Below are 27136 nucleotides of genomic sequence, written 5' to 3'. Positions count from 1 at the left end.
AAGACTACTATGAATTGTGAAAGTTTGTCAAGAGGGAACAACAGCCCATGTTAGGAAAGTGGTAAAAAGGAATTATCTTAAAAAAGCTGCATTAATGGAAACACACGAGGCTGGTAGGAAAGTGAAGTGGTAAAAAGGAATTATCTCAATGAAAACACACGAGCCTGGTAGGAAAGTGAACTGGTAAAAAGGAATTATCTAAAAAAAACTGCATTAATGAAAACACACGAGGCTTCTTCCTCATCTATAACAGTCAATTATTGCATTTTTGTGGCCTTTATCTGGCTCCACAGCTTTGTCGCCTAAGCTCCACGGAGCGAGCTCCCGATTTTAGTTTTCAAATGAAAACGGCCATTTTGGCCCTGTGTAGCCGAAATAGCTCAGACTGAAGATCTGAAGGTCCCTGGTTCAATCCGGGGTTTCGGCAAAGACTACTATGAATTTTGGATGTTTGTCGAGAGGGAACAACAGCCCATGTTAGGAAAGTGAACTGGTAAAAAGGAATTATCTCAATGAAAACACACGAGGCTAGTAGGAAAGTGAACTGTTAAAAACAAATTATCTCAAAAAACCTTCATTAATGAAAACACACGAGGCTTCTTCCTCATCTACAATAGTCAATTATATCGTTTTTGTGGCCTTTATCTGGCTCCCCAGCTTTGTCGTTGTAGTTTAGGTCTGCGTAGCTGAAGTAGCTCAGTTGGGAGAGCGTCAGACTGAAGATCTGAAGGTCCCTGGTTTGATTCTGGGTTTCGGCAAAGACTACTATGAATTGTGGATGTTTGTCAAGAGGGAACGGTAGCCCATGTTAGGAAAGTGAACTGGTAAAAAGGAATTATCTCAAAAAAGCTGCATTAATGAAAAACCACAAGGCTTCTTCCTCATCTACAATAGTCAATTATTGCATTTTTGTGGCCTTTATCTGGCTCCCCAGCTTTGTCGCCTAAGCTCCAAGGAGCGCGCTCCGGTTTTAGTTTCCAAATGAAAACTGCCAGTTTAGCCCTGAGTAGCCGAAGTAGCTCAGTTGGGAGAGCATCAGACCGAAGATCTGAAGGTCCCTGGTTCAATCCGGGGTTTCGGCAAAGACTACTATGAATTTTGGATGTTTGTCAAGAGGGAACAGTAGCCCATGTTAGGAAAGTGAACTGGTAAAAAGGAATTATCTCAATGAAAACACACGAGGCTGGTAGGAAAGTGAACTGTTAAAAACGAATTATCTCAAAAAACCTTCATTAATGAAAACACACGAGGCTTCTTCCTCATCTACAACGGTCAATTATATCGTTTTTGTGGTCTTTATCTGGCTCCACAGCTTTGTCGCCTAAGCTCCACGGAGCGAGCTCCCGATTTTAGTTTTCAAATGAAAACGGCCATTTTGGCCCTGTGTAGCTGAAATAGCTCAGACTGAATATCTGAAGGTCCCTGGTTCAATCCGGGGTTTCGGCAAAGCCTACTATGAATTGTGGATGTTTGTCAAGAGGGAACAGTAGCCCATGTTAGGAAAGTGAACTGGTAAAAAGGAATTATCTAAAAAAACCTTCATTAATGAAAACACACGAGGCTTCTTCCTCATCTACAACAGTCAATTATATCGTTTTTGTGGTCTTTATCTGGCTCCACAGCTTTGTCGCCTAAGCCCCAAGGAGCGAGCTCCTGGTTTTAGTTTCCAAATGAAAACGGCCAGTTTAGCCCTGCGTAGCCGAAGTAGCTCAGTTGGGAGAGCGTCAGACTGAAGATCTGAAGGTCCCTGGTTGGATCCTGGGTTTCGGCAAAGACTACTATGAATTGTGAATGTTTGTCAAGAGGGAACAGTAGCCCATGTTAGGAAAGTGAACTGGAAAAAAGGAATTATCTCAAAAAAGCTACATTGATGAAAACCCACAAGGCTTCTTCCTCATCTACAATAGTCAATTATTGCATTTTTTTGGCCTTTATCTGGCTCCACAGCTTTGTCGCCTAAGCTCCAAGGAGCGCGCTCCGGTTTTAGTTTCCAAATGAAAACTGCCAGTTTACTCCTGCGTAGCCGAAATAACTCAGTTGGGAGAGTGTCAGACTGAAGATCTGAAGGTCCCTGGTTCAATCCCGGGTTTCGGTAAAGACTACTATGAATTGTGAATGTTTGTCAAGAGGGAACAACAGCCCATGTTAGGAAAGTGGTAAAAAGGAATTATCTTAAAAAAGCTGCATTAATGAAAACACATGAGGCTGGTAGGAAAGTGAACTGGTAAAAAGGAATTATCTCAATGAAAACACACGAGCCTGGTAGGAAAGTGAACTGGTAAAAAGGAATTATCTAAAAAAAACTGCATTAATGAAAACACACGAGGCTTCTTCCTCATCTACAACAGTCAATTATTGCATTTTTGTGGCCTTTATCTGGCTCCACAGCTTTGTCGCCTAAGCTCCACGAAGGGAGCTCCCGATTTTAGTTTTCAAATGAAAACGGCCATTTTGGCCCTGTGTAGCCGAAATAGCTCAGACTGAAGATCTGAAGGTCCCTGGTTCAATCCCGGGTTTCGGCAAAGACTACTATGAATTGTGGATGTTTGTCAAGAGGGAACAAAACAACTTTATAAACAGCATGTAACTCACCGGCTGGTTGTAGGCTCGCGCACGTGAAAGCCCAAAAGAGTCGATGGACGATAATCCCATATACAAAACAATTATCTTCTCTAGAAAAACTGTGTTCAAGTATTTAAAACATTACAACAATACATGCCCAATAATATTGTTGTAATGTTTTAAATACTTGAGAGCAAATCCGAGACCATGGTCTTCGGCCGGAAAAGGGTGGAATGCCCTCTCCAGGTCGGGAATGAGATCCTTCCCCAAGTGGAGGAGTTCAAGTATCTCGGGGTCTTGTTCACGAGTGAGGGACGAATGGAACAGGAGATTGACAGACGGATCGGTGCGGCGTCTGCAGTGATGCGGGCTCTGCACCGGCCCGTCGTGGTGAAGAAGGAGCTGAGCCAGAAGGCGAAGCTCTCGATTTACCAGTTAATCTATGTTCCTACCCTCACCTATGGTCACGAGCTGTGGGTAGTGACCGAAAGAACGAGATCGCGAATACAAGCGGCCGAAATGAGTTTCCTCCGCAGGGTGTCTGGGCTCTCCCTTAGAGATAGGGTGAGAAGCTCGGTCATCCGGGAGGGGCTCGGAGTAGAACCGCTGCTCCTCCACATCGAGAGGAGTCAGATGAGGTGGCTCGGGCATCTAGTGAGAATGCCTCCTGGACGCCTCCCTGGTGAGGTGTTCCGGGCCCGTCCCACTGGGAGGAGGCCCCGGGGAAGACCCGGGACACGTTGGAGAGACTATGTCTCTCGGCTGGCCTGGGAACGCCTCGAGGTCCCCCCAGAATAGCTGGAGGAAGTGGCCGGGGACAGGGACGTCTGGGTCTCTTTGCTCAAGCTGCTGCCCCCGCGACCCGATCCCCGGACCAGCGGAAGATGATGGATGGATGGATGGATGGATGGATGGATGGATGGATGGATGGATTGATGGTTTATAAAGTGGTGTGACGTTTCTGCAGTGTGCAAGTTGTTGTTTTACGTGGAAGGGTTAGCTCTTGCCCCTTAGCCACCACGTATTAGCCTCGCATGACAGGGTGTCTGAACAGCGCGATCTCCACACAGGGAGCGCAGATTTGCACCTCTCTGTGTCCTACTATCAGTATTTGACAACCTCTAGCAATGGAAACACGCTTCAAATGCCCCGGAGTTCCCCTTTAAAGCTTAGCCACGCCCACATACTGTGATGTAGCCAAAAATGATAGAACAGTCATCAAAAGAATGTCATCACTGTGATGTCATAATGAGATCAGACACATCAGTGTGATGTCAGCAAACATTCACAGTCATGACATCATTAATGATGTCATGACTGCATACCCCAGCCAAATAGTTAACCAACTCCCCAGTTGGGGAGTTGGTTAGTTGGGAGTTGGTTTTTGTTTTAATTCCCCAGCGACGTGAGACGGACACATCTGGACAAGTTAACAGTGAATACACAAAGATCATAAATCTGAGTGTTTGGAACAACAACAACACAGTTTTTAGTTGATAGAGACGTTTTTGTTTTTACAGAAAGTGAAAAATGTCAGATTCTCTCCAGGCTCTCTTAAAAGAGAATGAGACTTTCAAAAGCGAGAATCAAATCCTTAAGGAACAAATCAAGGATTTGTACAAGACAAAAATTGCAGAAACAGAATTATTGGAGAAGACGTTAGAGTATATGCAAAATAAGAATAGGTACTTGAACCACCAGATTCGGACAAACAATGCAGAAAAAGAAGCAATGGAGGTAAGTTTACAAGTGGAAAAAGAGAGCATGGAACTTAAAGACATTGCTTTGCCGAAACTCAAGGATCAGATGAAGAAAATCACCCAAGAGCTTGAAGTAACAGCGCAGACCTGTCGAGACATTACCCAGGAAAATGTTTCTGCCCGTCAGGAGAACCAGGCCCTGAAACAGGAAGTTTGTGAGCTCCACAAAAAAATTCAGGATGGAGAAGAAACAATAAAAAAGAGGAGGGAGGTCGAAGAAAGTCCTCAGTTCCAAGGGACTTTGGGAGAATTACAAGACTTGGAATACAACAGATTGATTGAAAGCCTTAGCAAAGAAATAGAGCGTTTAGAAAGCAAAAACAAAAAGCTAAGGGACCTCCAGATACAAAATGAACAGGTGACCATAGCGAATGAGTCCCTGGTCAAAGATTTCAAATTCCTGAAAAGCCGAAACAATGCCTACAAGTTACAGAACGAACAACTTAAGAAAACGTTACAGGACGTGGAAAATAAGAATAGGACTTTGGGGCAACAGATTCCGACAAACAAAATAGAAAAAGAACCAATGGAGGAGATGTTACGGTATGACAAAAACGAAGTAAAAAAGAAAAAACTAAGGGGTTTTTGTAGTTGTGCAGTTGAAGGGGTCATTTGTCTGGCGATCATTATACTCTTATTTCTTCTCTGACAGGACAGTTGGAGAGAGACAGGAACGCAAGGGACAAAGAGAGGGGGAGATATGCAGCAAAGGGCTGCTTGGTGCGGGACTCGAACCGGGGCCAGCTGCAGTGAGGGTTATAGCCTCTGTACATGGGGTGGCTGCTTAACCCACTACGCCACTGACCGCCCCGGAAAATCAATCTTTAAGACAACAAAAGGATGATATCCTGAGGGAAAAAGATTGAAGTGGAGGTAAGTTTACAAGTGGAAAAAGAGAGCATGGAACTGAAAGACAAGGATCAGATGATCAGATGAAGAAAATCACCCAAGAGCTTGAAGTAACAGCGAGGACCTGTCGAGACATTACCCAGGAAAATGTTTCTGTCCGTCAGGAGAACCAGGCCCTGAAACAGGAAGTTTGTGAGCTCCTGGAAAAAATTCAGGATGGAGAAGAAACGATAAAACAGAGGAGGACCAATATAGTCCTCAGTTCCAAGGGACTTTTAAAAAAACAGTAGTTAAAAAACTTGAGGACGATGAAAACCAGCTGTGCATCATCAGAGAGCAAATGTTAAAGAAAGATGCGCTCCTGAGACAAAGTGGATATTTTCAAAATTCTGTTGATGTATATAGCAAATTTCTTCAAAGCACAAATTAAAACATTGAAATCTTTTGGAAAAATGCCAAAAAACAGAGGCACCAACAAAAGTCAACAAAAAGTTGATCAAAGCCAACGACTCCATCGCTGATGTAGCAGTCACAGTGTGTGGATTAAGAAGTCTGCAGCCTCTGACGATACCAACATTCCTATCGGGGGATGTTTACGTATGTGGATAAAAACCAGATCTTCAATTCTTCTCCACCAAGGAAAAGGAGACAGAAAACTGCCTAATTTACAACAACCTTCGGCCCTTTGAAAGCTTTTTGGGGGAGTCGAACTAGCAACAGACACTCGCCATAAATTGGAATAAGCTCTAATGAACAAAGAACTCACTCTTGGAAAAGTAAGAGACCTGCCTATATTATCTGGACCATAAATCGAAGTTGACACTTTAAACCCCTTTTCACCAGAGAGGAAACCAGATGGCTACACACAAACTGAGAAGACTGAAAATACTTTACCAAGACTCACTTTTAGTCGAATCCTAAACTGTATTAAATGTGTTTGTTTACCATATACACGTTCTTTCAGGTTTCCAGCTAGATCACAAGACGCATATAGAGACAATATGTACGATTCTGGCTTAAATATTGACTGAGAAATAATCTTGTTGGGAAAAGACAAACATGCCCCGCCTCCGAGAGTCAAACCACGGAGCCCGCGAAACCAGACTCAGATTTGAGCAGACAAAGAGCAGAGCAGAGAACAGGACGCAGATCACAGTTGCTCAGAGAGATTTGGAGATGACTTGAGAAGAAAAGAAGAGCTCACCAGAGTTTGGGAGTTTCCCGAGTCTCAGGAGAGAGCGGAAAGACGAGATGAGCGATGCAGAGGACGACAGGAGGAAGCCCTCCAGAACCCAGTGAGACCCCGGAGACGAGAAAGAAAGACCCGAACAAAGATAAGAACAGAATGAAGTTTTCCTACCCAGAAAGCCAACTCAAGCAACCTTTTATTAATCTTCTGTGAACTTAAGTTCACTTCATCACAAAAGCAACGGACCAACTCTGACGCTCGGACGAGTTTAATCATGCACAGTGAAGTCTTTGGCACCAGCGTTCCCGTTTCCCGGTGAAGATAAGCGACCATCCAGGCAGCTGCTGAGAAGTCCGCTAGAGTCAGCCACCACAACCAGGAAGGCCCAGAGAGCGGAACCAAGAGAAATCCCCTCGGACCCCGCGTGGCCCCCACTTGCCTTGTTCCGAGCTGACTCCACAGAACTTCATTACAGTAAGACCGACCCGTTTTCCACCTAAAAGTGGGTTTGATGGATGTCTCGAGGCTTTCACAGAATGATAAATTAATCCAAAATGTCAGTATTTAGCGTCAAATAGTCAGCCAACCTGAACTATTTGAATACATCCAGTATCTCTCCATTCCCCATATTTTATTTTCCATTCACTAAGTGTTGTATATAATCACCCATATTCCGTGCATCTCCTGTTTGTTTTAAGGTTCATGTCTTTGGTCATATCATTTTAATAAAAAGTTCATATATCTATATATATGTTATAATCACAGATTGTGTCGTATGCTTTCTTTACGTAATGTCTGTCCAACCAAACGAGAACTTTCACGAAAGTAGCGAGATATGAGACTGATTATTAATTGATTATTAAATTGATTATTAATTTAACATACCAGGATCGTAAGATTTTAACAGTTGTCCTCCCTGGACTGTAACTTAAAACAAGTTAAAACAACAGCGAGGTGGTGCCCTACATTCGAGGTTTAAGGTTTATTGAGACTGTGAGAACATCTTATAAATCCTTATATTTAATACATATATAAATGCCCAATAATGCTACACTGAAGATATGAAACGTCTTAAAAGCATAAATGAAGACATGGCAAATCTTTTACGAAAATTTCCAAGAATCCGTCCATCCACCCATTATATTCCGGGGTCAGGTCGCGGGGGCAGCAGTTCTAGCAGAGAGACCCAGACGTCCCTGTCCCCGGCCACTTCCTCCAGCTCTTCTGGGGCGTTCCCGAAGCGTTCCCAGGCCAGCCGAGAGACATAGTCTCTCCAACGTGTCCTGGGTCTTCCCCGGGGCCTCCGGGGAAACATGTAGAACATGTAGTCCTGCCCTTTTCTGGCTAAAATGAAGAAGCATAATATTAAAATATATAAAAATATACACACACACACACAGGGATAAGTATTTCACCCCGCCCTGTTATTGATAATATTTCAATTTATGAATGCTAATAGCCTTATGATGATACACCTACTCTTTGTAGGTGAACCTGTAAGCCGAAGATGGAGGGAATAACACCAACTCTCGGTCGGACAATCTGAGGGGTGGGTATGAGACATGAGGTAAATACTTTTGTTAGGATGAAAGAGTTACATGTGAATAATACAGGCATAATAAACGTCATTAATAAACCTGAGTAAAATCTGATGGTCAAAGTTATAACAGTAATATTTGCATTATTTCAAAAGTAGCATTCTTGTGTTAGTTGTAATCTAAGCCTGTGTTATGAAATATATGATTTATGAAGTCTCCGTTGGCCTAAAAGCCGTGTGAACAGAGGTGTTATGCCGAGAAGTGCATTCCCATTCACGGAGCGCGCGTAAACCGTTTCAGGTTTGGATTATTACATTTATCCAAAAAAAATAATATTGAGCTGACAATGGTGTTTCATTCGTGCATCTTTTTTTCACATCTCTTCATGTAAATTAATAATACGTGTACAATTATGATAATCCGACAATTGTAGAGTTTAGAGTACTCCTATTCCTAACTATTTTTATATTATTGGACATATATTCAAAAGTAAGGGCCGTGACTAATACTTTTGTAGTCAACACGAAAGACGGTTGGATTAACAATCTCAACTCATTATAGCCCAGATGAAATGATATTAAAATGAACCTGAAACTATGAAATTTGGTTATTTTAATTTTATATACAAATTTGGACTCCAATGTGTAAACGGAAAATGCGAAGCTGATGACATGTCCTTCTACAAATCCCGTAGTTTTAAAATGGCGGAGCAACATGGAGACATTCATTGGAGTGTAACACTCTTATGTACATTCGTATGCTGAATATAAAGAATATAAGAACACTGCACTTTTGTGATGGAGGTAATTAATAACGATTGAGGTAATACTTGTGAATGATAAGACTCAAATTTGTTAATAGACGACGTGAAATATTACACATTATGGCTTTAAAATGAAAAAGCATTTCTGATAATGCATTTGAATTTGAATTTTGATCACGGTTTGCTTCCATAACATAGTAGTACAATAGAATTAAATGCTATAGTTTGGATTAAAATAAAGAGCATTTGGCTTACTACAACAGCTCTGTACTTTAATGCAAAAAGCAATTTTGTGGACAGGGAACACTGCCGTCCTGCCTATAGGAAAAAAAGTGTTGCTTCCACATAAGGGATACTCTATTTACTAGAATAAAAGGTTGTTGTTGCAAACTTTATGGCTACTGTATGTGGATAGAACATTAAAATGTATTTTTTAAAACATGGTTTTGTAAGGGAAAAATTAATTCATATACATTGTATGAGTGTTACTCTGTATCACCCGGTAATAACTCATTTAAGACACTTGTTTTTCTCTTTTCTCCCTCTTTCAATGAGGGTGTTGTGCTCTTATGATTTAACAACTTTAAGGAGTTCGACAGGGAAGATGGCACGATACCGAGGAGCCTTGGCTGTAGAAAGGGAGGAAAGATAGATAACAAGTCTTGAACATATCAAAGGAGTGACTACGTATTAACCTGTATATTAACTGACTTGTTTTCTCCTAAGAGTCAGAGCAACTCTGAACTCTGTTCTGTGTTGTTCTCTCTTGCAAGATATTATTAAAAGCATCTTATCTCCTCAGAAAATAACTGACTCTGTGCCTTACTAAAATTTCCACAACACCTATTTATGACAGCAGAGGCGTTGCTACTTACTGGGGCACAGGGCCCTATTACTCATATCACGTTTTTACTGTAAAGACCGACGACTAGGGATGGGAATCGAGAACCGGTTCTTGTTGAGAACCGGTTCCCAGTGTTCCTTGGAATCGTTTGGCGATTTTGCAAACGATTCCCTTATCGTTTCCAGTGTGCACGAATGACGTCACCACGTCACAACGTTGCGTGGCGAGTCCAGTGCAGCCAGCAGTCAACAGTAAACATGGCGCCCAAGCGGTACAAACACTCGAAAGTTTGGTTACACATCCCTAAAAAAGACGACAACAGGGCAACTTGCAAAGTGAATATTTCACCAAAGGGAGGAAATACTACCAACATGCAATAACTATGAATGAATGCCGCGTTTTCGATCTGCTCCGTACTAACGTTGGTGATTCTGAACCCAGCAACGTTAGCAACATTAGCATGTCCTCGGCTAACACTGCAGGTAACTAACTAACTAACTAACAAACACTGCCAATCATATTAGCGTCATTTGCCTCATTGTAAAGTTAATTGAATGCCTTCTCAGGCATTACATTTAGATGAAATCATGAGAGACAGAGCCGGACTGGCTCAGAGCCAGAGGCTGGTGGTACTACCCCCAGTTCACGTTTACCTCCAGCTTCTCCTTTCACCAGAGCAGGGAAGAGTTAAATTACCCAGGCCATGATAGATGAATGTGGACCTCACCGTTGTTGGGTTTGTAAGGTCATGACTCGTGTTACTTCTAAACTAAACAAAGTTGATGCTAATCGACCGGTTTGTTGTCTTTTTTCTCCAAATGAGAATCGATAAGGGAACCGATAAAGAACCGAGTCGTTAAGCAGAATCGAAAATGGAATTGGAATCGTAAAAATCTTATCAATTCCCATTCCTACCGACGACGTTTATGAAATGTGCAATATGTCCTAAACTCAATATTACCGCTTCTGCCAAACAACTTCTGATGGAATTAAAATACCAACTGCTATGGGTAAAATAGAAAATTAGGCTGGGAATATTGATGTTTATTAAAAAAATTACACATAGTAATAACAGGGATATACATTTTTCGGTATAGAATCAAATCTTAAAAAAATCCTCCTGTCTTTCATATGACTCTTGTCTGTGTTTCCCTTCTATTTAGCTTTTCTCTGGCTGTTCATCCTGCTCCATCAGCATCTCCCCTTCATTGGCATTGTGCTCCTTTCTTCTTTCCGTCCACCTTCTCACCAGCTCTATCCTGCTCCCTTTTCTGATGACTTCTTGTCTTTCTCTTTCTCTCCCTCTATCTTCCTTTCTCCTCCTGTGTGCTGTCAACCAAAAGACAAACATAAAAAAACAGGATAATTAATAATCTAATAAGACGCATAAATTGATCCATATCAATGAATGACATTATTATTATATTAGTATAAGGTTGTGTTGATAAATGCAGTCACATCATGTTGTTTGATCTTACTCCCTCACCTGAACCTGGGGGCTTACTTTTAAAAAATGCTTGTGTCCATCTATGGAAAAAAAGGTTTTCAGTAGTGTATATAAAAGGTTTTTGGTAGTTTATACAAAAGGTTTTCACTAGATTATATGACAGGTTTTCAGTCGTGTTTATAAAAGGTTTTCACTAGTTTATGACAAGTTTTCAGTAGTTTATATGAAAGGAAAGGTTTTCACCAATTTATATGACAGCTTTTCACATGTGTGTGTGTGCAACTAATTCTGAATAATGTCCCTGGTGATCCCCCATAGTACTGCGTTCTGTTAGTATTGTTATGCCAGCTTGTTAAAACCCCTTTGTAAATTTACACTGGGGTATAGCTGACACCTTTCACAGGGGCACGTCTGACAACATCAGTACATTACAGTTTGGCTTTTAAAATACAAAGTTAAAAGTAAACACTGGATACCAATTAAAAAAAAGTTATATCTTTATTTATTGAACAAATGCAAGTCATAATTGAGACAACTTCTTCAGACAAGCACTTCTCCTTTCTCCTTGGAGAATGACCCAGTAACAAGTTTCAAGACTGAGGATTGAGGAGAGAAATATCTTGCTTTCTCAAAGGATGGATTGAAAAATCCCCAAGTTAATTAATCAATTAATAAGATCATTAATTTAGTTTATTTATGTATTCGTTTGAATGACCTTTCTCGTGTATACCTGCAGGTGGCAGCATGACAAGGGAATTGGTCTGGACTACAGATGTTAACAAGAAGAATAAGGTTAGCTAGCTGCTCTGATTTAGCACAAGCTAGCTAGCTCGTTGGTGACTATTCAGGTAATGCTAGCCACTTGCTAACAATCTCGATGTAAAGAAAACAAACAAAAAGATACAACTGTACTTTTCGGGTCCTGGCTCGTGGTGAGTCGTAACAGCCTATGTTTCGTGTAAATGCCTTCCCGCCCGCCAGAATGGTGATCGGGCTTGAAGTTGTTGGATAATCCTCATGAATTAGTAGCCAAAGGGCCCCAAATCCGCGGTGCTCGGTTGGCGTGCTACCCGGGGTCTGTGGTGTGTGAGACAGAAACATCCAGCTACGGACTAGCTACAGATACAAGGTTTTAGTCAATATTGCAAAGCTCTCCCTAACATGTCGCACACTGGACCCCCTCCACGATGGCGAAATTGTCCCAGGAGAGGGCAGCCTGTTGCAGGTGAGCGAAAACTTATTTAAACATTTGATTTGGTAATTTAAGTTTGGTTGTGCTAGTGCTACAAGCTAGCTACGTGGGGAATGACATGTTATGTTTGATCAACAACATACTGACAAGACTTGCTCTTTCTTTTAAAAGTTAATCACCCGTGTTTTAATTTTCTGAATCGCTTAAAAAGAAATAGTACCACGTAGCTTTCTTGACTCCTTGTAATAGAAAAACTGCAAGATTAGCATAAACCAGTGAGCAGTCTAATCTAAATGAACAGGTTACAGCTTTTGAATTAAGCAGTAAATGTTGGTACTTTGTTTGCCAATATGAACTATTTCACGAAAGGTTTTTATTTACCTAAGATGTTTTTACTTCTTCTTAATCTTTTATTGTTCGTTTGTAGTTAAACCTAATTTTCCGTTTTTTTATAGACGAAGTTTTGTCATACACAATTCGAGCGCGCATTGCTCAGCTAACATGACTCCTGTGGCTAATGGGCTGTCATAGCTCAGCTCATCGCCGAAATGAATACATTTATGTTTTTCTTTTAAAATGTTATTTAAGCACAAAGGTTGACATATTGGAGGTATTTTTCTGTGTGGAAATAGCGCTTGTAGATGTCCCACTGACAAACTTCGAAGCCGATGTATCACGTGTCAAAACAAACCGGGGCTACAGTAGTGCATGGTGTACTGTATGATGCTGGGTGGTTACATCAGCTATAGCCAGACCTTTCGCTTTACTACGTTCGCATTTTTAAAGCAAATGTGCATTGTCCTGCAGTTGGTGGCATTTGGCAGCTTTGTGGTACTTTGTAATAAGCAGCATTACACAGGAATAGATGAAGAGTTTGACTCCACTTATGTAGGTACGACTGAGGACTTCTGCACTGCAGCATGTTTCTGTTTGGAGAATCATGCAAGGGATTGTAACTCTCCCCAGTCCCCTCCATGCCAAGACAAATAAACCTGTGTTGCCCCAAAATAAAGGGGGCAAAAACAAATGTTACTCTATGTTATTTCCTCCTAGGTAAATTCCTGCCAATGAAAACAATGTTGGGTCCCAGATATGATGACCAAGTTCCAGAGGAGAACAGATTTCATCCGAGTATGTTGTCCAACTATTTAAAAAGTCTAAAAGTAAGTCACTCAACAAACACAGAGATGTTGAACTGGTAAGGAAAACCCTTGTCTCATTGTGTCTCCTTTATTTTCCCCAGGTAAAAATGGGTTTGCTTGTGGATTTGACGAACACTACTCGCTTTTATGATCGAAATGACATTGAAAAAGAAGGAATTAACTATGTGAAGCTTCAGTGTAAAGGGTATGGGCCGATTCAAACTAATCTAATTGTTCAGATTCGCAATGTTGTAGTTTTTCAGGGTTAATGTGCAATGACTTTCATTGTCTTATGTTTTAGCCACGGGGAGTGCCCTTCAAAGGAGACGACTACAATGTTCATCAGGCTCTGTGAGCACTTCATAGAGAAGAATCCCACAGAATTGATTGGTAAGTTCTATGGAATGTTACTAAGTCACTTATTGTGAATCATTTGGATATTGTTACTTTTACCATCACTTTTTATGACCACTTTGTCTTTACCAGGTCTTAAAAGTAAGTAAACATAACCTCAGATGAACAACAACACACGGCATGTCATACTGATTCTTTTTTTTTTTTTAAACAATCACTAAACCAAACCACTACATAACATTGTGTGAAAAAGAAAGTATTCTTAGTTTGCTCAGATAAAAAATGCTAAAAAACCTGAATCACATCGCAGCCGCTGGAGGCCTCAGTTACATGTTGATTGTTAAAATATACGACGTCACAGTTTGGCTTGTTTCGAAGGGCTGCAGCAACATGGCAGCACAGCTTAAAGGTGGTTCTACAAGCTGTTCTATCACGAGGATGACTTTCCTCCACATTTTGACTTAGTTTTTGTGAAATAAATAATAACACAGTGTAATAACTGGTGTGTTGTTGTTCATATCCTATAGACGAACAGGCAGATAGTTACTTTAATCATTTTGAAGGAAAGTTCAGGTTGCATTTATTCTTATTTATGAACTGGTAAGGACCAGATGATTGTTTTGTTTATTTTATGCTCCGATACTGAAGATCTTTTAATTCAAAGAGGGTGTCTTTTTGACCTGGCTGTAAATGGTGACATGGTTGACGTTGTGGAAACTACCTGTCACTGCAACTGTTTGATTTAGCACTACATTTGTTCCTCCACGATAGAGTTAATTGCTTATTTTTTTGTCCGCTTGATGATTGAACTACATCATTACTCCATTTGTGCTTGAGTTCAGAACTCAACTGGACTCCTGGTAGCATTACCTTGTGTGCCCAGCAGAGAGCAGCCTTACTCCACAATTTGACAAGTGCCAATTGCACTGAAACTACACGTTTTGCTAAAATATTTTTTTAGTGAAAACACTAAAATTCTTTTACATGCACAGAGTCATATCAAACATTGGACAGCTCCCCAGCATCTCCAGATGATCACTCCATGTAGCAGTTTGTGCTTAAAACAGCCCTCCCAAAGGATTTCACCGGTTGTGTTGGTGGAGACGGGGCGTGCAGCTCCACACTTTCACATTTGCAGTCAGTGTAAACCACTGTGTTGTTGGTTTTAAGAGTGTAGGAGTTTCACATCAGAAGCAACACTTATCTCCCAGTGAACACTGTGTAGGAGATTAAGGGGTGAAGAAACCTCAACAAGCATTTGAATAAATTTAGTCTTTACTGTAGATGTGTGGGCAGATTTTCTTTTCACAGCTTTTTAATATGTAAATTTTTTTGTAAGATGTGTTAAGTAATTGCTAAACTGTTTTGTTGTTGATGAGCATTTACTTAAAGCTGCAGTCTGCAACTCTTTTTCAAGCATAATGCCTGGAACTGTCCGGGGATTCTGAAAGTTTTACATTAAATACCCCAATACAAAAAAAATGAGTTCTCTAGGTCCCCTATATGTCCCGCTAGGTCCCTCCAAAGCCAGCAGGTTTGTTTACAAAATTGCAGACCGGACCGGTAAAAGGTAACCAATCAGGTTACGAGCTGGGCTCTGCTGCCTGTCAATCACCGATTGTGCACGCGCGATACAAGGTAGGCTCGTCCCCACGCTTATTTATCTAGACTATTGAACTTCATTACGGGCTAGTCTACTTACTGTGTCTTCCATGATCGCAAATGACAGGTGAGTTGATGAATGAGGAGTCATGTAGGCGCATCTGATGATGAAAATAGTCCCAAGCAGCAAAGATAGGTGGCATGTATGTTAGCCTACCATCAACTCACGGTTGGGATATCTGTATCATTGTTCCCTGTTCCTTAAAATATGTGCTTAGGTCTAGATTAGATCAGAAGCAGAGACAGGTTTTCTTTTACATTGTCAAACATCTTGCTTCATTTATCGTCTTTCAGGAAAACTAAATATTGTTATCATAGTTTTACATGCAGTAGATAATTTTTTTTTGTTTGCTTCATTTGTCAAGTTTCTAAGCAGCTTAATTACACTTTGTTTGCATGATGCAGTACTCTTTGATTAAAGGCAATCCAAGACCACGTTAATCAGTGTACGTGGCCACAGATGTTGCACTTTCCCACCGTTGGCAGCAGGGTGCGCTGTCATACCTCACCTTGTCTGGTGGGGTCTTTACTTCTAACTGTTGCCTGGCTTGTAAATCGTTTTGCCTGAACATTAGAGCAGAATGTGTGAATATCTTCTCAATGGCATTCTGTGCTCGGCCATCTGGTGATTAGGGTTTGTTGGCCCCGCAGCGCACATGTCCTAATTAAACAGTCGGGCCAGTAATTGCCGTCCCCATATTCTGACGCTGGTTTACTTTGTCTTTGTTTATGTTTTCTGGTCAAACTTCCTAAGTCAACGATTGATTTGATGAAGTTTGAACCCGGCTGAAAATTGCACATTTGTGAAAATGTCAGTTATGAAATTAGGAGGATATTTGTTGAATGTATGTAAAATCTGTCTTGGATCTCTTTAACCCTCTGGGAGGCTTTTGTTCTACAATCATTTTCTGCATAAAAGCCTCATCCCATTCACCTCAAGATAAAGAGTGGGAATTTTCCTTTGCCCTTTTTATTCCCATTTCACCTACCTGAATGTTTGATCAAAATCTTGGTCTCATCTGTGTGTCCAGCAGCTAGTTTCAGACAGATTTTTGATGTTGGTATGAAGACGGCACCCCCCCTCTGAGGAAATTCATGCCATTACTCAAAACATTGCATCTCATTGCAGCTCAAAGTGGACTGATGCTATTGATGATTTGCTCATATAATGCTCTATTGAATTGATTATGTCAAAGGTTTTGGCATAAATGGGGGGAAGAACTGTCATAATGATGCCATGTGAGGAGCACCAGACTTGGGCAAGATTTAGTCTAAATAGTGCTTCTGTTCTTTCTCCTGAAGGTGTTCACTGCACGCATGGCTTCAACCGCACAGGTTTTCTTATGTCTGCATACCTGGTGGAGAAGATGGACTGGAGGTAAGTGCTGACACACTGCGATCATTCATACAGCTGGAAGGGCGCTTTCAGAAGTCTTGCTTGATGACTAAAACCATACAACACAGTCTCTCCAGTGGATTGCATCATTACCTTGGTTTCATTCTCCCAGCCCTGTCAGTCTTTTTGTTTTCATCCCTGTAGTTGCTGCATGTGTGACGGCACAAGAGTTCACTCCTGTCAGCACCAATCAGCACAAAGCTTCGCACAGAAACTGGCTGGTCAGTAGTGACCAGGCTTCTCATAAAGATGAATAATTTAGTGATAAGAGTTGAGCAGGAGGGGTTGGGATGCGTCTTTCGTCATAAGTGGAAATGCAGTCTGAGAAAACTTAATCTCTGGAGACGTGGGGGCTGGATTAAACCCTCCCACCACCCACTGTTTCCTGTGAGCGTTTATTGCTGTCATCCACCATGATGTGTTGCAAGATATCGCCGTTGTCATTTTGTTAACACTCGCCCATTTTTTTTTGTTTATTCATTTGGACTATTGCAATGAAATGGATTAGCTTTATTTCTTGATTCAGTTCATATTTGAGCGTAAAATGAGTTCATCATGCCCTTAATGAGTGCAACAACCACATGTCCCGGAGAGCGCAGGGGAGGAGATGACAAATGAAAGGTTAAAAATAATGTCATGCATTATGCATAAATTGTTCATGTACACACATGTGCTCGGGTACATCCAAAACAAGCGCGCAGCACTAGATGCCGTGTTATTAAAAACAACATAAAGTCCCAACAGTGGCTTGCATTTTATATTCTAATCAGTAGCAGTAGTGCAGCATATTATACACACTCCAAAAGAGAATTACCCAGTCTGCAAACACAATGTAGAACATGTTAACATGCAGTCCCTTAACTTCCTGTCTAAATGCACTCATTAAATCCCCAACCCCCCAAAAAAACCAAAAACATTGGAGTTAAACCTATAGCAAACCTGTGGTCTTAAAGCACTGGAACTCCACTCTAAAATATGTAAGCCCGTCTTTCTCAGGGGCTCAAATGTAATCGAACGTGACTCAAAAGTTCCCTTTTTCACAGGTGTCGGCTGTTCTTTTACTTATTTCTTCATCTTTTAAGCTGATATAAAGGTCTGGAATTAATTCAGTGTGACATTTGCATTTGGAAGCCATTCCCATTGGAATCCACAACATGCGGTCGAAAAACCCACTCGGTGAATGCGAAACAGGCCGCCGGGTTCAAAAACAAAATTATCCATCAAAGGGATAGTCAGAACCAGACTGTTAGGCCATATGGTTTGTTGCTGAGAACAGTCTGGAACATCTTCACTGGAAGCTGCTCGTACGAGGGTAAGAACTTATAAAAAAAATTCTTGGCAGGTGACAGGATGACTGATGTGTCTGTCACCGTCTGTCAGTCCAATATCGCCCAATCAGATGAACAGAGCGGAGCCAGATGGTTAATCAAACTCTTGCTCAAGTCAGTCTGTAGAAGAGTGAAAATATGTTTTCCGCTGTGAAAAGCTTGTTTTCCTCCTCCTCTCAGTGAGGAAATAAACTCCAGCTCCGTTATAAGTGATGCTACAGCAGCATCCACACTGCGCCCACTATTAATGACCGGTGTTGCACTTAAAATCCACCTGCAGCTAACAGTATAGGACGCTATCTGTTTTAAAGTGACTACATATCAGCTGCAAACACATAGCTGGATGTTTTCTGTCCAGATTGGGGTTTTTATGAGTTTGACAAGAAGTTACCTCTTGAGGTAGAGCAAGACATTTTCCAGCTATTATTCTGTTCTTCTGAAGTTTATCTGGACACACTGTCTGCTCAGATTCACTCAAATGGAGCAAAGCCAAATGGAAGGTCCTTTACAGTATAGGTAAATACTTGAAGCACCACTTTGAATATGATCCTGTGTACTTGTATATGTTTTGAATCGATTTTGCCCTCGACATTTAGATTTTAGTGAACATAAAACCTTGTCTGACATCAAAGCCTGTTGAAGATCTGCCTGTTTCTTTCCTTATCAGCGTTGAGGCAGCTGTGGCTGCTTTTGCCCAGGCCCGGGCTCCAGGGATCTACAAGGGAGACTACCTCAAAGAGCTTTTTAGTCGCTATGGTGACGAGGAGGACGCGCCCCCTGCCCCGGCACTGCCTGAGTGGTGCTTCGACGACGATGACGGGGAAGTGGACGATGACGGTAACGCGGTCAGCCAGGAGTCGGGCCCCAGCTCTTCTGGGTCAGCACCCGGCAAAAGAAGGAAAGAGAAGCTAAAACTGGTAAGACTTCCAGAGCCCCATGAAATGGACTGTGAAGTAGAAGATGCGTTGATCCCTACACCACATGACACTTATCTCATGCAGGGCAATGAAGGATCTGTAGGAAGCTGCTCCTTCTTAGTCTCAAGACTGATATGACTCATGTTCAGTTCTAAATGATAATCAGAGAAATTGACACTTTCAAACCCTGTCTCCCTGCCTTAATGAAAAGCTTTCATCACTGCTGTTTGGTGAAATTAGAAGTGTTGAATCATCTCCAATTGCTTAATGATTAGGTTTTTCTTTCTGTTTACATTTATTTTCAGTGTAATTTGAGTAGTTATCTGGAGTCTGGATCCAAGTGGTAACAGTGGTGTAGAAAGCAGCTCGTGCTGAAGCAGTGAAAAGAGAAAATACAAACGTATTTACTGGTGTGAAACTTTCGCTCAGATTGCAGTAGTACAAGGCAAATCTAATGGAGAATATGATACAGAAACAGGTTTAGCAGAGCGAACAGGAGAGGTAGCTGTTGCAGATAGCAGCACTAGATTGTCATGAAGTAATACTCTCTGGTTGAAAGAGGTGCTTCATCAGTTAGGCTAGTCTGCGGCTGCTTGGCTGTTTTGAGGGGAAAACATCTCCCTAAATAGGCCGTTGCAGTGTTAAAGTGAAAAGTAGAAACACTTGACTTTGATTGATGCAAAGTAGACGGACTGATCAAGCCGCTCTCAAACATTTTCGCTTGAAACATGACATTTTTCTTGATGAAGTAAATAATTCAAATCAGCAAAACTACTCTTTATTTTTCCACTCCAGTCAACATGTGCCACTCCATATTCTTCCCAGACTGTAAATGCAAGACTTTAAATACTGGATGTAGCTACCGCAGCATCCCCCGTCGGTTTGCAAATTCCTCTTTTGAAGCATTTTAGCCGTTGCCATCTTGCCCGTTTGAAGCCAAACTTTATGAGTGAATGCTTGATCCGATGGAAAACTTCTAGGTTTAGTGATGTCTTCATAATAAGGAGGCCACTGTCCAAAGCATACTTTGCTTTATTATCTAATTTAAATAGTCCTGAAACCAACAACTCAGACTAAGATTACTGCAAATATTTTTACTGAGGTAACTTATCAAGTTAGAAGAAAGGGTTTTAAGACACAAAAGCTTTGCCTTTATTTATACCTCCCTTGGTGTGGCTCTGTGGGGCCCCACCCTTCAGATCTTGGCAGTGTCGCCACAGTTTGTGATGCAAAGGTTTGGTCATTCTGCCAGGGCAGAGATGTTTGAGCCAAGGGATACATTAGATCCTGGTCTCACTTACGGGCACTCTACAGTTACAAAGCCTTTTAAGAAGAAGTCAAACTATGCACAGGGAACTCACGTGAAGCCAAGCCATTAATCGGTATTCTCATTATCAACTTTTAAAGGAGTCATGTTGGGAATTAGTCACTAAGTCTTTCAGCAAGTTTTCGTTGACCAAAGCAGAGTGGCCCCTAAGGTTTAATTCCATTGTTTGAATATTATCTATAACTATGATTTAACTTAGAAAGACGACTGTCAGAGGGTCAAAGATAATTGGTTATAAATAAGATGCCTTGCTTTGTTCATCTCGCCTGAGCCCATTATCCTTTATTAACATGACAAAAATAAGCTATGAATCTTTACTTTTCAACACCAAACGTAAACAGTTGCCATGTACTTTTACCGTATTGTGACAAACAGCTATACTCGCTTCTAATTTAAGTTCTAATCCAAGCAAAGTCCTCACAGAAAGGTCAAATTAAAAGCCGAGAAGACACGAGCAAGCTGAACTTCGCTGTGTTGGTTCATCACTTTTAAAAGTTTTTATATGCAATTATGAATACATTTGCCACCATTATCATTCTAAACTATATTAAAACCTCTTGATTTTGTCGAAGCATATTACATAATAGTATTATACCTCGGTTTGACTCAACTCTGTATTATTCAGAGACCTTCCCTTTCAGGAGAAGTTATAATTTCTGAGTATTTATGCTACTCTGAGGGTTTCTGCTGGGCTGAAAGTGCGATCGTCTTTTTCAGTTGCTACTGTGAGACTAAGAGCAAATACTGCACGAGTGTTAATCAACTTTCATGAAGTCATCATTTTAGTCTTTAATTTATGAGTTTTAATTAAGTATACGAGTGGAATTATGTCCAGTAAATATACGTTAAAAGTCCTTCCTTACAGATTCTTTTTTTTTTACTGAAAGAGTTTTTGTTTTATATGCTTAAACATAGAAGTAGTAATACATCTGTTAATTTCAGCCCATATCATCTGTCCCAGATCTGCTGTTCTTTACTGCTCTGGGCCGACTGTAAATGTTGCATTTTGTTTTTAATGATCCATTAAAAAAACATCGTGACATCTCCAGGTTTGCAAACTCGATTGGTCTCATTACAAGATGTATATGTGTATGTGGTATGAATATGCTTCAGGATTGATTTGGTTAAGATGTAGGCGTCGTAATGAATGCACACAATCCTTTCTATTTAGAAAGTTGCAGAGGGAGATCGATGTGATCAGGACTGGCCTTTACCATCTCCTGCAGCCACAGCACATGTGCGCTAAGGGTACTCATGTGTTATCCCACCTCATCTTTTTCTGTTCCAGCTATAACTGATAAGCATAGTGTACCACTTACTATGACCCATCTGTGCAAAGTGAGAGCGAAAAGGTCACATGAACAAATGGAAATGAGGCTTATGAGAACGTGTCGGGGAAGCACGGAGGTACAAAGGTCGTAAGAGTAAGGAGACCGTGGGCTCAAGTTTTCAGGAAGTTGATGTGGAGCAACTTGTTTTTATAAGGCAGGTTCTTTAATCATGCAAATGGTTTTTAAAGTGGGGAGGTCAGAAAGTAGAGCAGGGTTTGCGATATTTCCACAAGATGTCTTTACACAGAGGGGCTCGTAAAACAAAGAAACAGATGTTTGGATCACCGTTGCACAAAAGACTTTAGTGTGTGGGAGGGTATGAATGTTTCTTCAAAGTACATCCAAGCCCAACCTTCCATTTTTCTTTCCTCCCAGGGTGCGGTATTTCTCGAAGGCATCACAGTGAAAGGCGTCACGCAGGTCACCACCCAACCCAAGTTAGGAGAGATCCAAAGAATGTGTCAAGAGATGGCCGAGTGGGATAAGTAAGAAGCTTTTTTTAATTGCCCTCCTCATGCCCCTCTGGGAAACTCTGTGTACGTATGTGGGTGCACTGTGCTGGGAGTGACTCATCTGTCTGAACTTTTTTTTTTTTCTTTTAGGCAGGTGGCAGAGTCAGAAATAGATTTTTCTATTCGGAAGAAATATGCAGCTGTAGGTTTTTTTTTTTTTCTTATAAAGAAAATGAAATTGCAGAGAGCAGCTCTCACTGCAGTGTTTCATCACAGCAGTGAGAGGAATCCACGCTTCTTTAAAATGGTTTCACCTGTACTTCTGTGTGCTCATAAATGCTTATACAGTGAAATCTTAATGCAGTGACATGGAAATTATTTGCCCAAATAGACAGTTTTCTGGAATTGTTCAATGTTCAGAACCAAAATTTCCTGCAGCTCCCTTGGTACCCATTATTAGGGCCCTGGCCCTATTTCATCCACGATTTTTTTTTATGAGCTCCTCCACGGACTTTGGTAGATGTTTAATTTCTTTTTTAGGGTGCCTGTCTGTGTGAACAAATGGTCCAATAAAGGTCTTGAAGTTAAAATGAGAAAGAACACGCTAGAGGATTCGTATAAAGGGTTTGAAGTAAACTTCAACATTGTGTAAGTCACATTCTGAAGTAATTAAAGTAAGAAATATGGACATCAGCCATGCTATCATTCTCTTAAACATCTTGAGCACTGGACTGGCTAAAAGAAGGCCTTCAGAAGTAACTGAGAATGATGTATGCTTTAACATGTTGAATGTGTATATGCACTGGCAATTTTTCTCAGGGTTATGTCAGTGTACTGTATTTGGGATGTTGGTCATAAGAATCTCTTAAATGAATTTTAGACCATCAGAAACAGTTTTCTCTGCCTTTTGGCCCTGGTGTGGCTTATTCCAGGTCCTCCTAAAATACGTCATCTCCTCTCTCTTGTTTTTTTGTCCATCACTGATACACCCCACAACTGCAGAGTCATCTGAGTATGTCCATGCATGACAGGGCTCTGAGATACACTGGAAGGCGTAGGTTTACAGAGCTGAGAGAAACGGTGAGAGGACAGTCCCACATGATGCTAATGTGGTAAAACTGGTCTGTCGGGTTACCAATAATCCAGGAGAATGTCTAGGCATCCATAAGTATTTTCTGGTTCCTCTCGCATAACAGTACAGACTGAAATGTATTAGAAACAATGAAGAAATCAAAGAACGTGATCCTCTTTGTGCTGCCTGCTTCGTCCACATGAGAGTGGGCTCGCTGAAGCAGGCAGACGATGACATCGTCGACCCCAACCCCAGGAAGATGAACAAACTGTAGTGGGTCTTGGGTTTTGTTTTGTTGCATTTAAGGAAAAATCGTCAAAATGGACTTAAAGCCTGGTTCAAATGATATGTGGAGTGGTGAGGATTAGGCATAAGACCAAACATATCTGTAAGACCTTTTCCCTCTGGTTTCAGGTCTGGTTTTCCCGGTGCACAACCCGTGTCCATGGACAGACAAAACCTTCGTTTCCTCGAGCAGAATCCCTACAAAGTCAGCTGGAAAGCTGATGGCACACGGTAGGTCGATTGTTGAAGTCTTCACAAGAAATGACTCTTTGATCTCTGAACCAGCTTGCTTCTCTTTATCTATTGGAATAGGCTCATTTTGAGTCATATACAGTAGCTTAATGTCCAGGGGAGCTGTTTGTCAGAGGCATTAATTCGTTGGCCTGGATTAGATTTTCAATTCAAATGTATCTATATGTCCCCAAATCAGAGGACAAGTCAACTTAAGGCTGTATAATAGAAGGAAGCCCAATGAATTTGTCTTGATATGCACTTGGCAGCAGTAGGGAGGGAAGACTGTTGGTAACAGTCAGACAGAATTAAACACAAGGAACGATGGGACCATAATACTAACACTAGGCAGGTTGACTGAGGCAGTAAATGCAAGTCAGAGATACCTGCAGAAGGATACATTGAGGAAATAGATAATGCAAATGTAGTAGCATAACTCATGAGATAGTTCAGGGTCACCTGAGCCAGCACTAACTAAATGCTTTATTGAAAATAAATATTTCCACCTAATCGTAACAGCTCTGCTTGAAGAAACCAACTTTGGGAGTGGGTTTCACAAAATAAGAGCCTGAGAGCTACAGCGTGTCTTTGTTTGGAAACTCTGGTAACAACAAGCCTGCACTCTTGAGAGCTGAGTGCTCTATGAGGGTGTAATGGTACCATGAGGTCTTTAAGGTGTGATTGAGCTTGTTCATTAAGACATAGATATGCAAAGAGAGGAAAGGAATATTAACACGACTTCTGTTCCTAATTAAGTTTTAATTACAGTCTATAGCCAATCAAGCAGAGTGCTCAGTGTATAGCAGTGGAGATGTTCACTGTGGAATTATAAAATTAGCCTCCCTGATGGACCAACACAGACTGTAAGGACGATTGCATCCAGTGTCTCACCCATGAAAATGAACAAATGCTATAGGACACTTATTCTTTCCTGTCACGTTTTGCTCTGAATTTGTTGTTTTCTTTTGTTTTATGCCTCTAGTGCTCGGAGCTTGTGCTGCGAGGGGAGACGGGTGTTAGTATTCAAGTAGTCTTCTGTGAAGCCCCGTCTCTCTGGCTGGTGCAAATGTGCAGTGTGCTGATGAATATTTAATGACTGCAGTCAATTTCCGAATTTTACATATCGGAGCTTTAATTTCCTGAAAGAGTGAGACTGGGAGAGAACAGATTTGGCCCATGACCAAGGTGCCGCTAATGTGTGTAATTAGACCTTATCTGCAAATGCTTAAAAACATCTGTGAAAGTTTTATTCCTTCATTTGAATAGTGACGCTGAGCTCTCACTCTTGCACCCAGCTTTTCCTCCAGCTACTAGTTTTGAGTGCAGCGATGCGGTATTTGATTTCTCCAATCATGAAAGACTGATACAGAAAGAGGCACAGTTTGCTGGGAATGACTCATCGCTCAGGCTCAGCATATGCACTGTGCTAAGAATATGAAATGCTACATTCTCCGAACACTTATAGATGGACGTTTTATAATGCAAATCAAGAGAAAAAAAACTTAGAGGGTCTCACCTCATCTGTCAGTCGGGCGTATAGCATGAAATTGTATGCTTAATAATCCAAACAGCATCAACATGGAGTGTGTACTAAAGAAACCAACCAAACACCATTAAACTTAAAGAGTTGCTTTGACCAGTACATCAATTGAGAAAATAAGTCATGTACTTTCTAACCTGTAGTCATTTGGAGTTGTTCTTTAGATTCCTGTTGATTTGTTGGACTTTTTATTCTTTTTTTATTAATCATATTTAAATCAAGTTTCAACTGCCTAACTTTTAGCTGTTTCACACCTGAAACAGCCGAAATTTTCTGGAGAATGTATGAATACTCGGGTCCGGACCTTCTCTGCAGTTGCTGTTTGAACATGCACTTCACATGCAGTGCAGGGAATGTGGGCTCAAAGTTAGAAATGCGAGGTAGGGCGTCGGTCTAAAGCACAAAGTGGGCTATGCATGATGCAAAAACCAACGTGGAATTCAGAGTATTCTTCAAAACACTTGAAAGGTGTTGAATAAGGCTCCTTCATGACTGTTTTGATGTCTATATGAATACAGTATGTATCTAAATGTATCCACAATATCGACAAGTGAGTGGAAAGCAACACACAGGTCAACAGAAAAGAATATGAAGCACCAATTATTTTCAGCGGTTTGACCTACAGTCAAATGATTAGGAGGAACAGCTACTACATTTGTTACGCCACCCCTCCAGGGAATCTTTTAGGACTGCCGTGCACGTGTAAAAACAACTGTAGGCTGCCAACAGCAGCCATCAAATCAGGTTGCCATAAGAAAAGTGTTTCCGGCTGGTTCACATATTTTTTTGGGATGTGAAAATCTCCAAATGAGATGGACATTTTTAATTGTTCTGCTGACTTTTCAGGATAATGATTTTTATACAGATCATAAAACGATGAGAAATGAGTCATTTTGGTCTGTAGGAAAGAAGTTGCCCCACCTTCCCTCTGTAGTGTCATCCCAATACGATAAACAGTATTCCCTTATGTTGGCAATTGGGTACCGCTGTTTATTTCCAGTCAATGCTCTGCCCTGTTGACGTAAATGAATGAAGTATTTTTCTATTCTATTCTATTCTAAATGCACAGCGGAGCACCAAAGATGTATTCAGCGGCATCTGAATTTAGTCCCAATGTACCTTTCATTCTGTTTTTGCAGCATAACAGAAGCACCACAGCAGCCCTGTATAAAGTAGATGATCTCATTAGATTTCAGTTTGCATATTTATAAGGTAAAACAGGTTGGGCATTTTAAAAAAAGAAGCTTATAAAACTGTTTAAAAAATACCAGCTTAAAGAAAACCAGACGAAACCAAAATCATTACGTGACACGGAGCAGTTGGAATGACTTTAAAACACGACGGATTGTTGCTTCGATTATTTTATCAGTGTGACGAAAGGAAAAATATCCAATAACACAATCTTTAATCTGTTGTGAACCTGAAAATTGACAGTATTTGTAGCTTTGAAGAATCAAGGCTCAGACCAACATGCCTCACACACCAGAGTCATTTGGAGTTTAGTGGCAGCAGACAACACTGTGTCTGACTCCCGTGAGAATATTTCCACGTTTGTTGCATTTTAAACAAGGAGTGGTCTTCACCTCAGTCTGTGCAGAAGGTTTAATCTGCTAGATGATCAACTGTCTGTGTGTCCTGTTGTAGTTACAGTTTCAGCGTCCTCTTCCTGATACTGTCGTTTCTGTCTGTTTTGGCAGCATTTCCCTTGAAAAGTGAGGCGCAGTATTTGCAGTCCAATAGATGATATGATAATTTGCACATGGGATAATTGCTCTTTAGTTGATATTCACAAGGTCGCAAGGATTTGGAAATGCTTTTGAAAGAAAAGCCTCTCTGTGACGGACAGCTTGTTTTAATGCTGCTTTGCTGATAGTTTTTTTTCATTTTCAAAGCCAAAACCAGTCGAATAGACCTGATTTATTCCTTGCTTTGAAAACTTCTAAGACCATCATTTA

The 27136-nt window shown here is 41.0% G+C and overlaps 1 protein-coding gene across 1 annotated transcript in view; it reads left to right on the top strand.

The window, feature by feature from the left end:
- The first annotated feature begins 11742 nt into the window (after positions 1 to 11742).
- rngtt (RNA guanylyltransferase and 5'-phosphatase) overlaps positions 11743 to 27136 on the top strand; it is a 92620-nt gene continuing 77226 nt past the window's right edge. Inside the window, exons 1-8 of the mRNA XM_075459376.1 lie at positions 11743 to 12177; positions 13198 to 13307; positions 13388 to 13491; positions 13588 to 13676; positions 16605 to 16680; positions 18694 to 18943; positions 21977 to 22086; positions 23540 to 23641. Of these exons, the coding sequence (XP_075315491.1) occupies positions 12114 to 12177; positions 13198 to 13307; positions 13388 to 13491; positions 13588 to 13676; positions 16605 to 16680; positions 18694 to 18943; positions 21977 to 22086; positions 23540 to 23641 (905 nt within the window). The 5' untranslated portion in view covers positions 11743 to 12113. The remainder of the gene's footprint in view (positions 12178 to 13197; positions 13308 to 13387; positions 13492 to 13587; positions 13677 to 16604; positions 16681 to 18693; positions 18944 to 21976; positions 22087 to 23539; positions 23642 to 27136) is intronic.

This window comes from Odontesthes bonariensis, chromosome 24, assembly GCF_027942865.1.
Source record: "Odontesthes bonariensis isolate fOdoBon6 chromosome 24, fOdoBon6.hap1, whole genome shotgun sequence".
Lineage (NCBI taxonomy): Eukaryota > Metazoa > Chordata > Actinopteri > Atheriniformes > Atherinopsidae > Odontesthes > Odontesthes bonariensis.
This window is presented reverse-complemented; position numbering and strand designations above follow the sequence as displayed.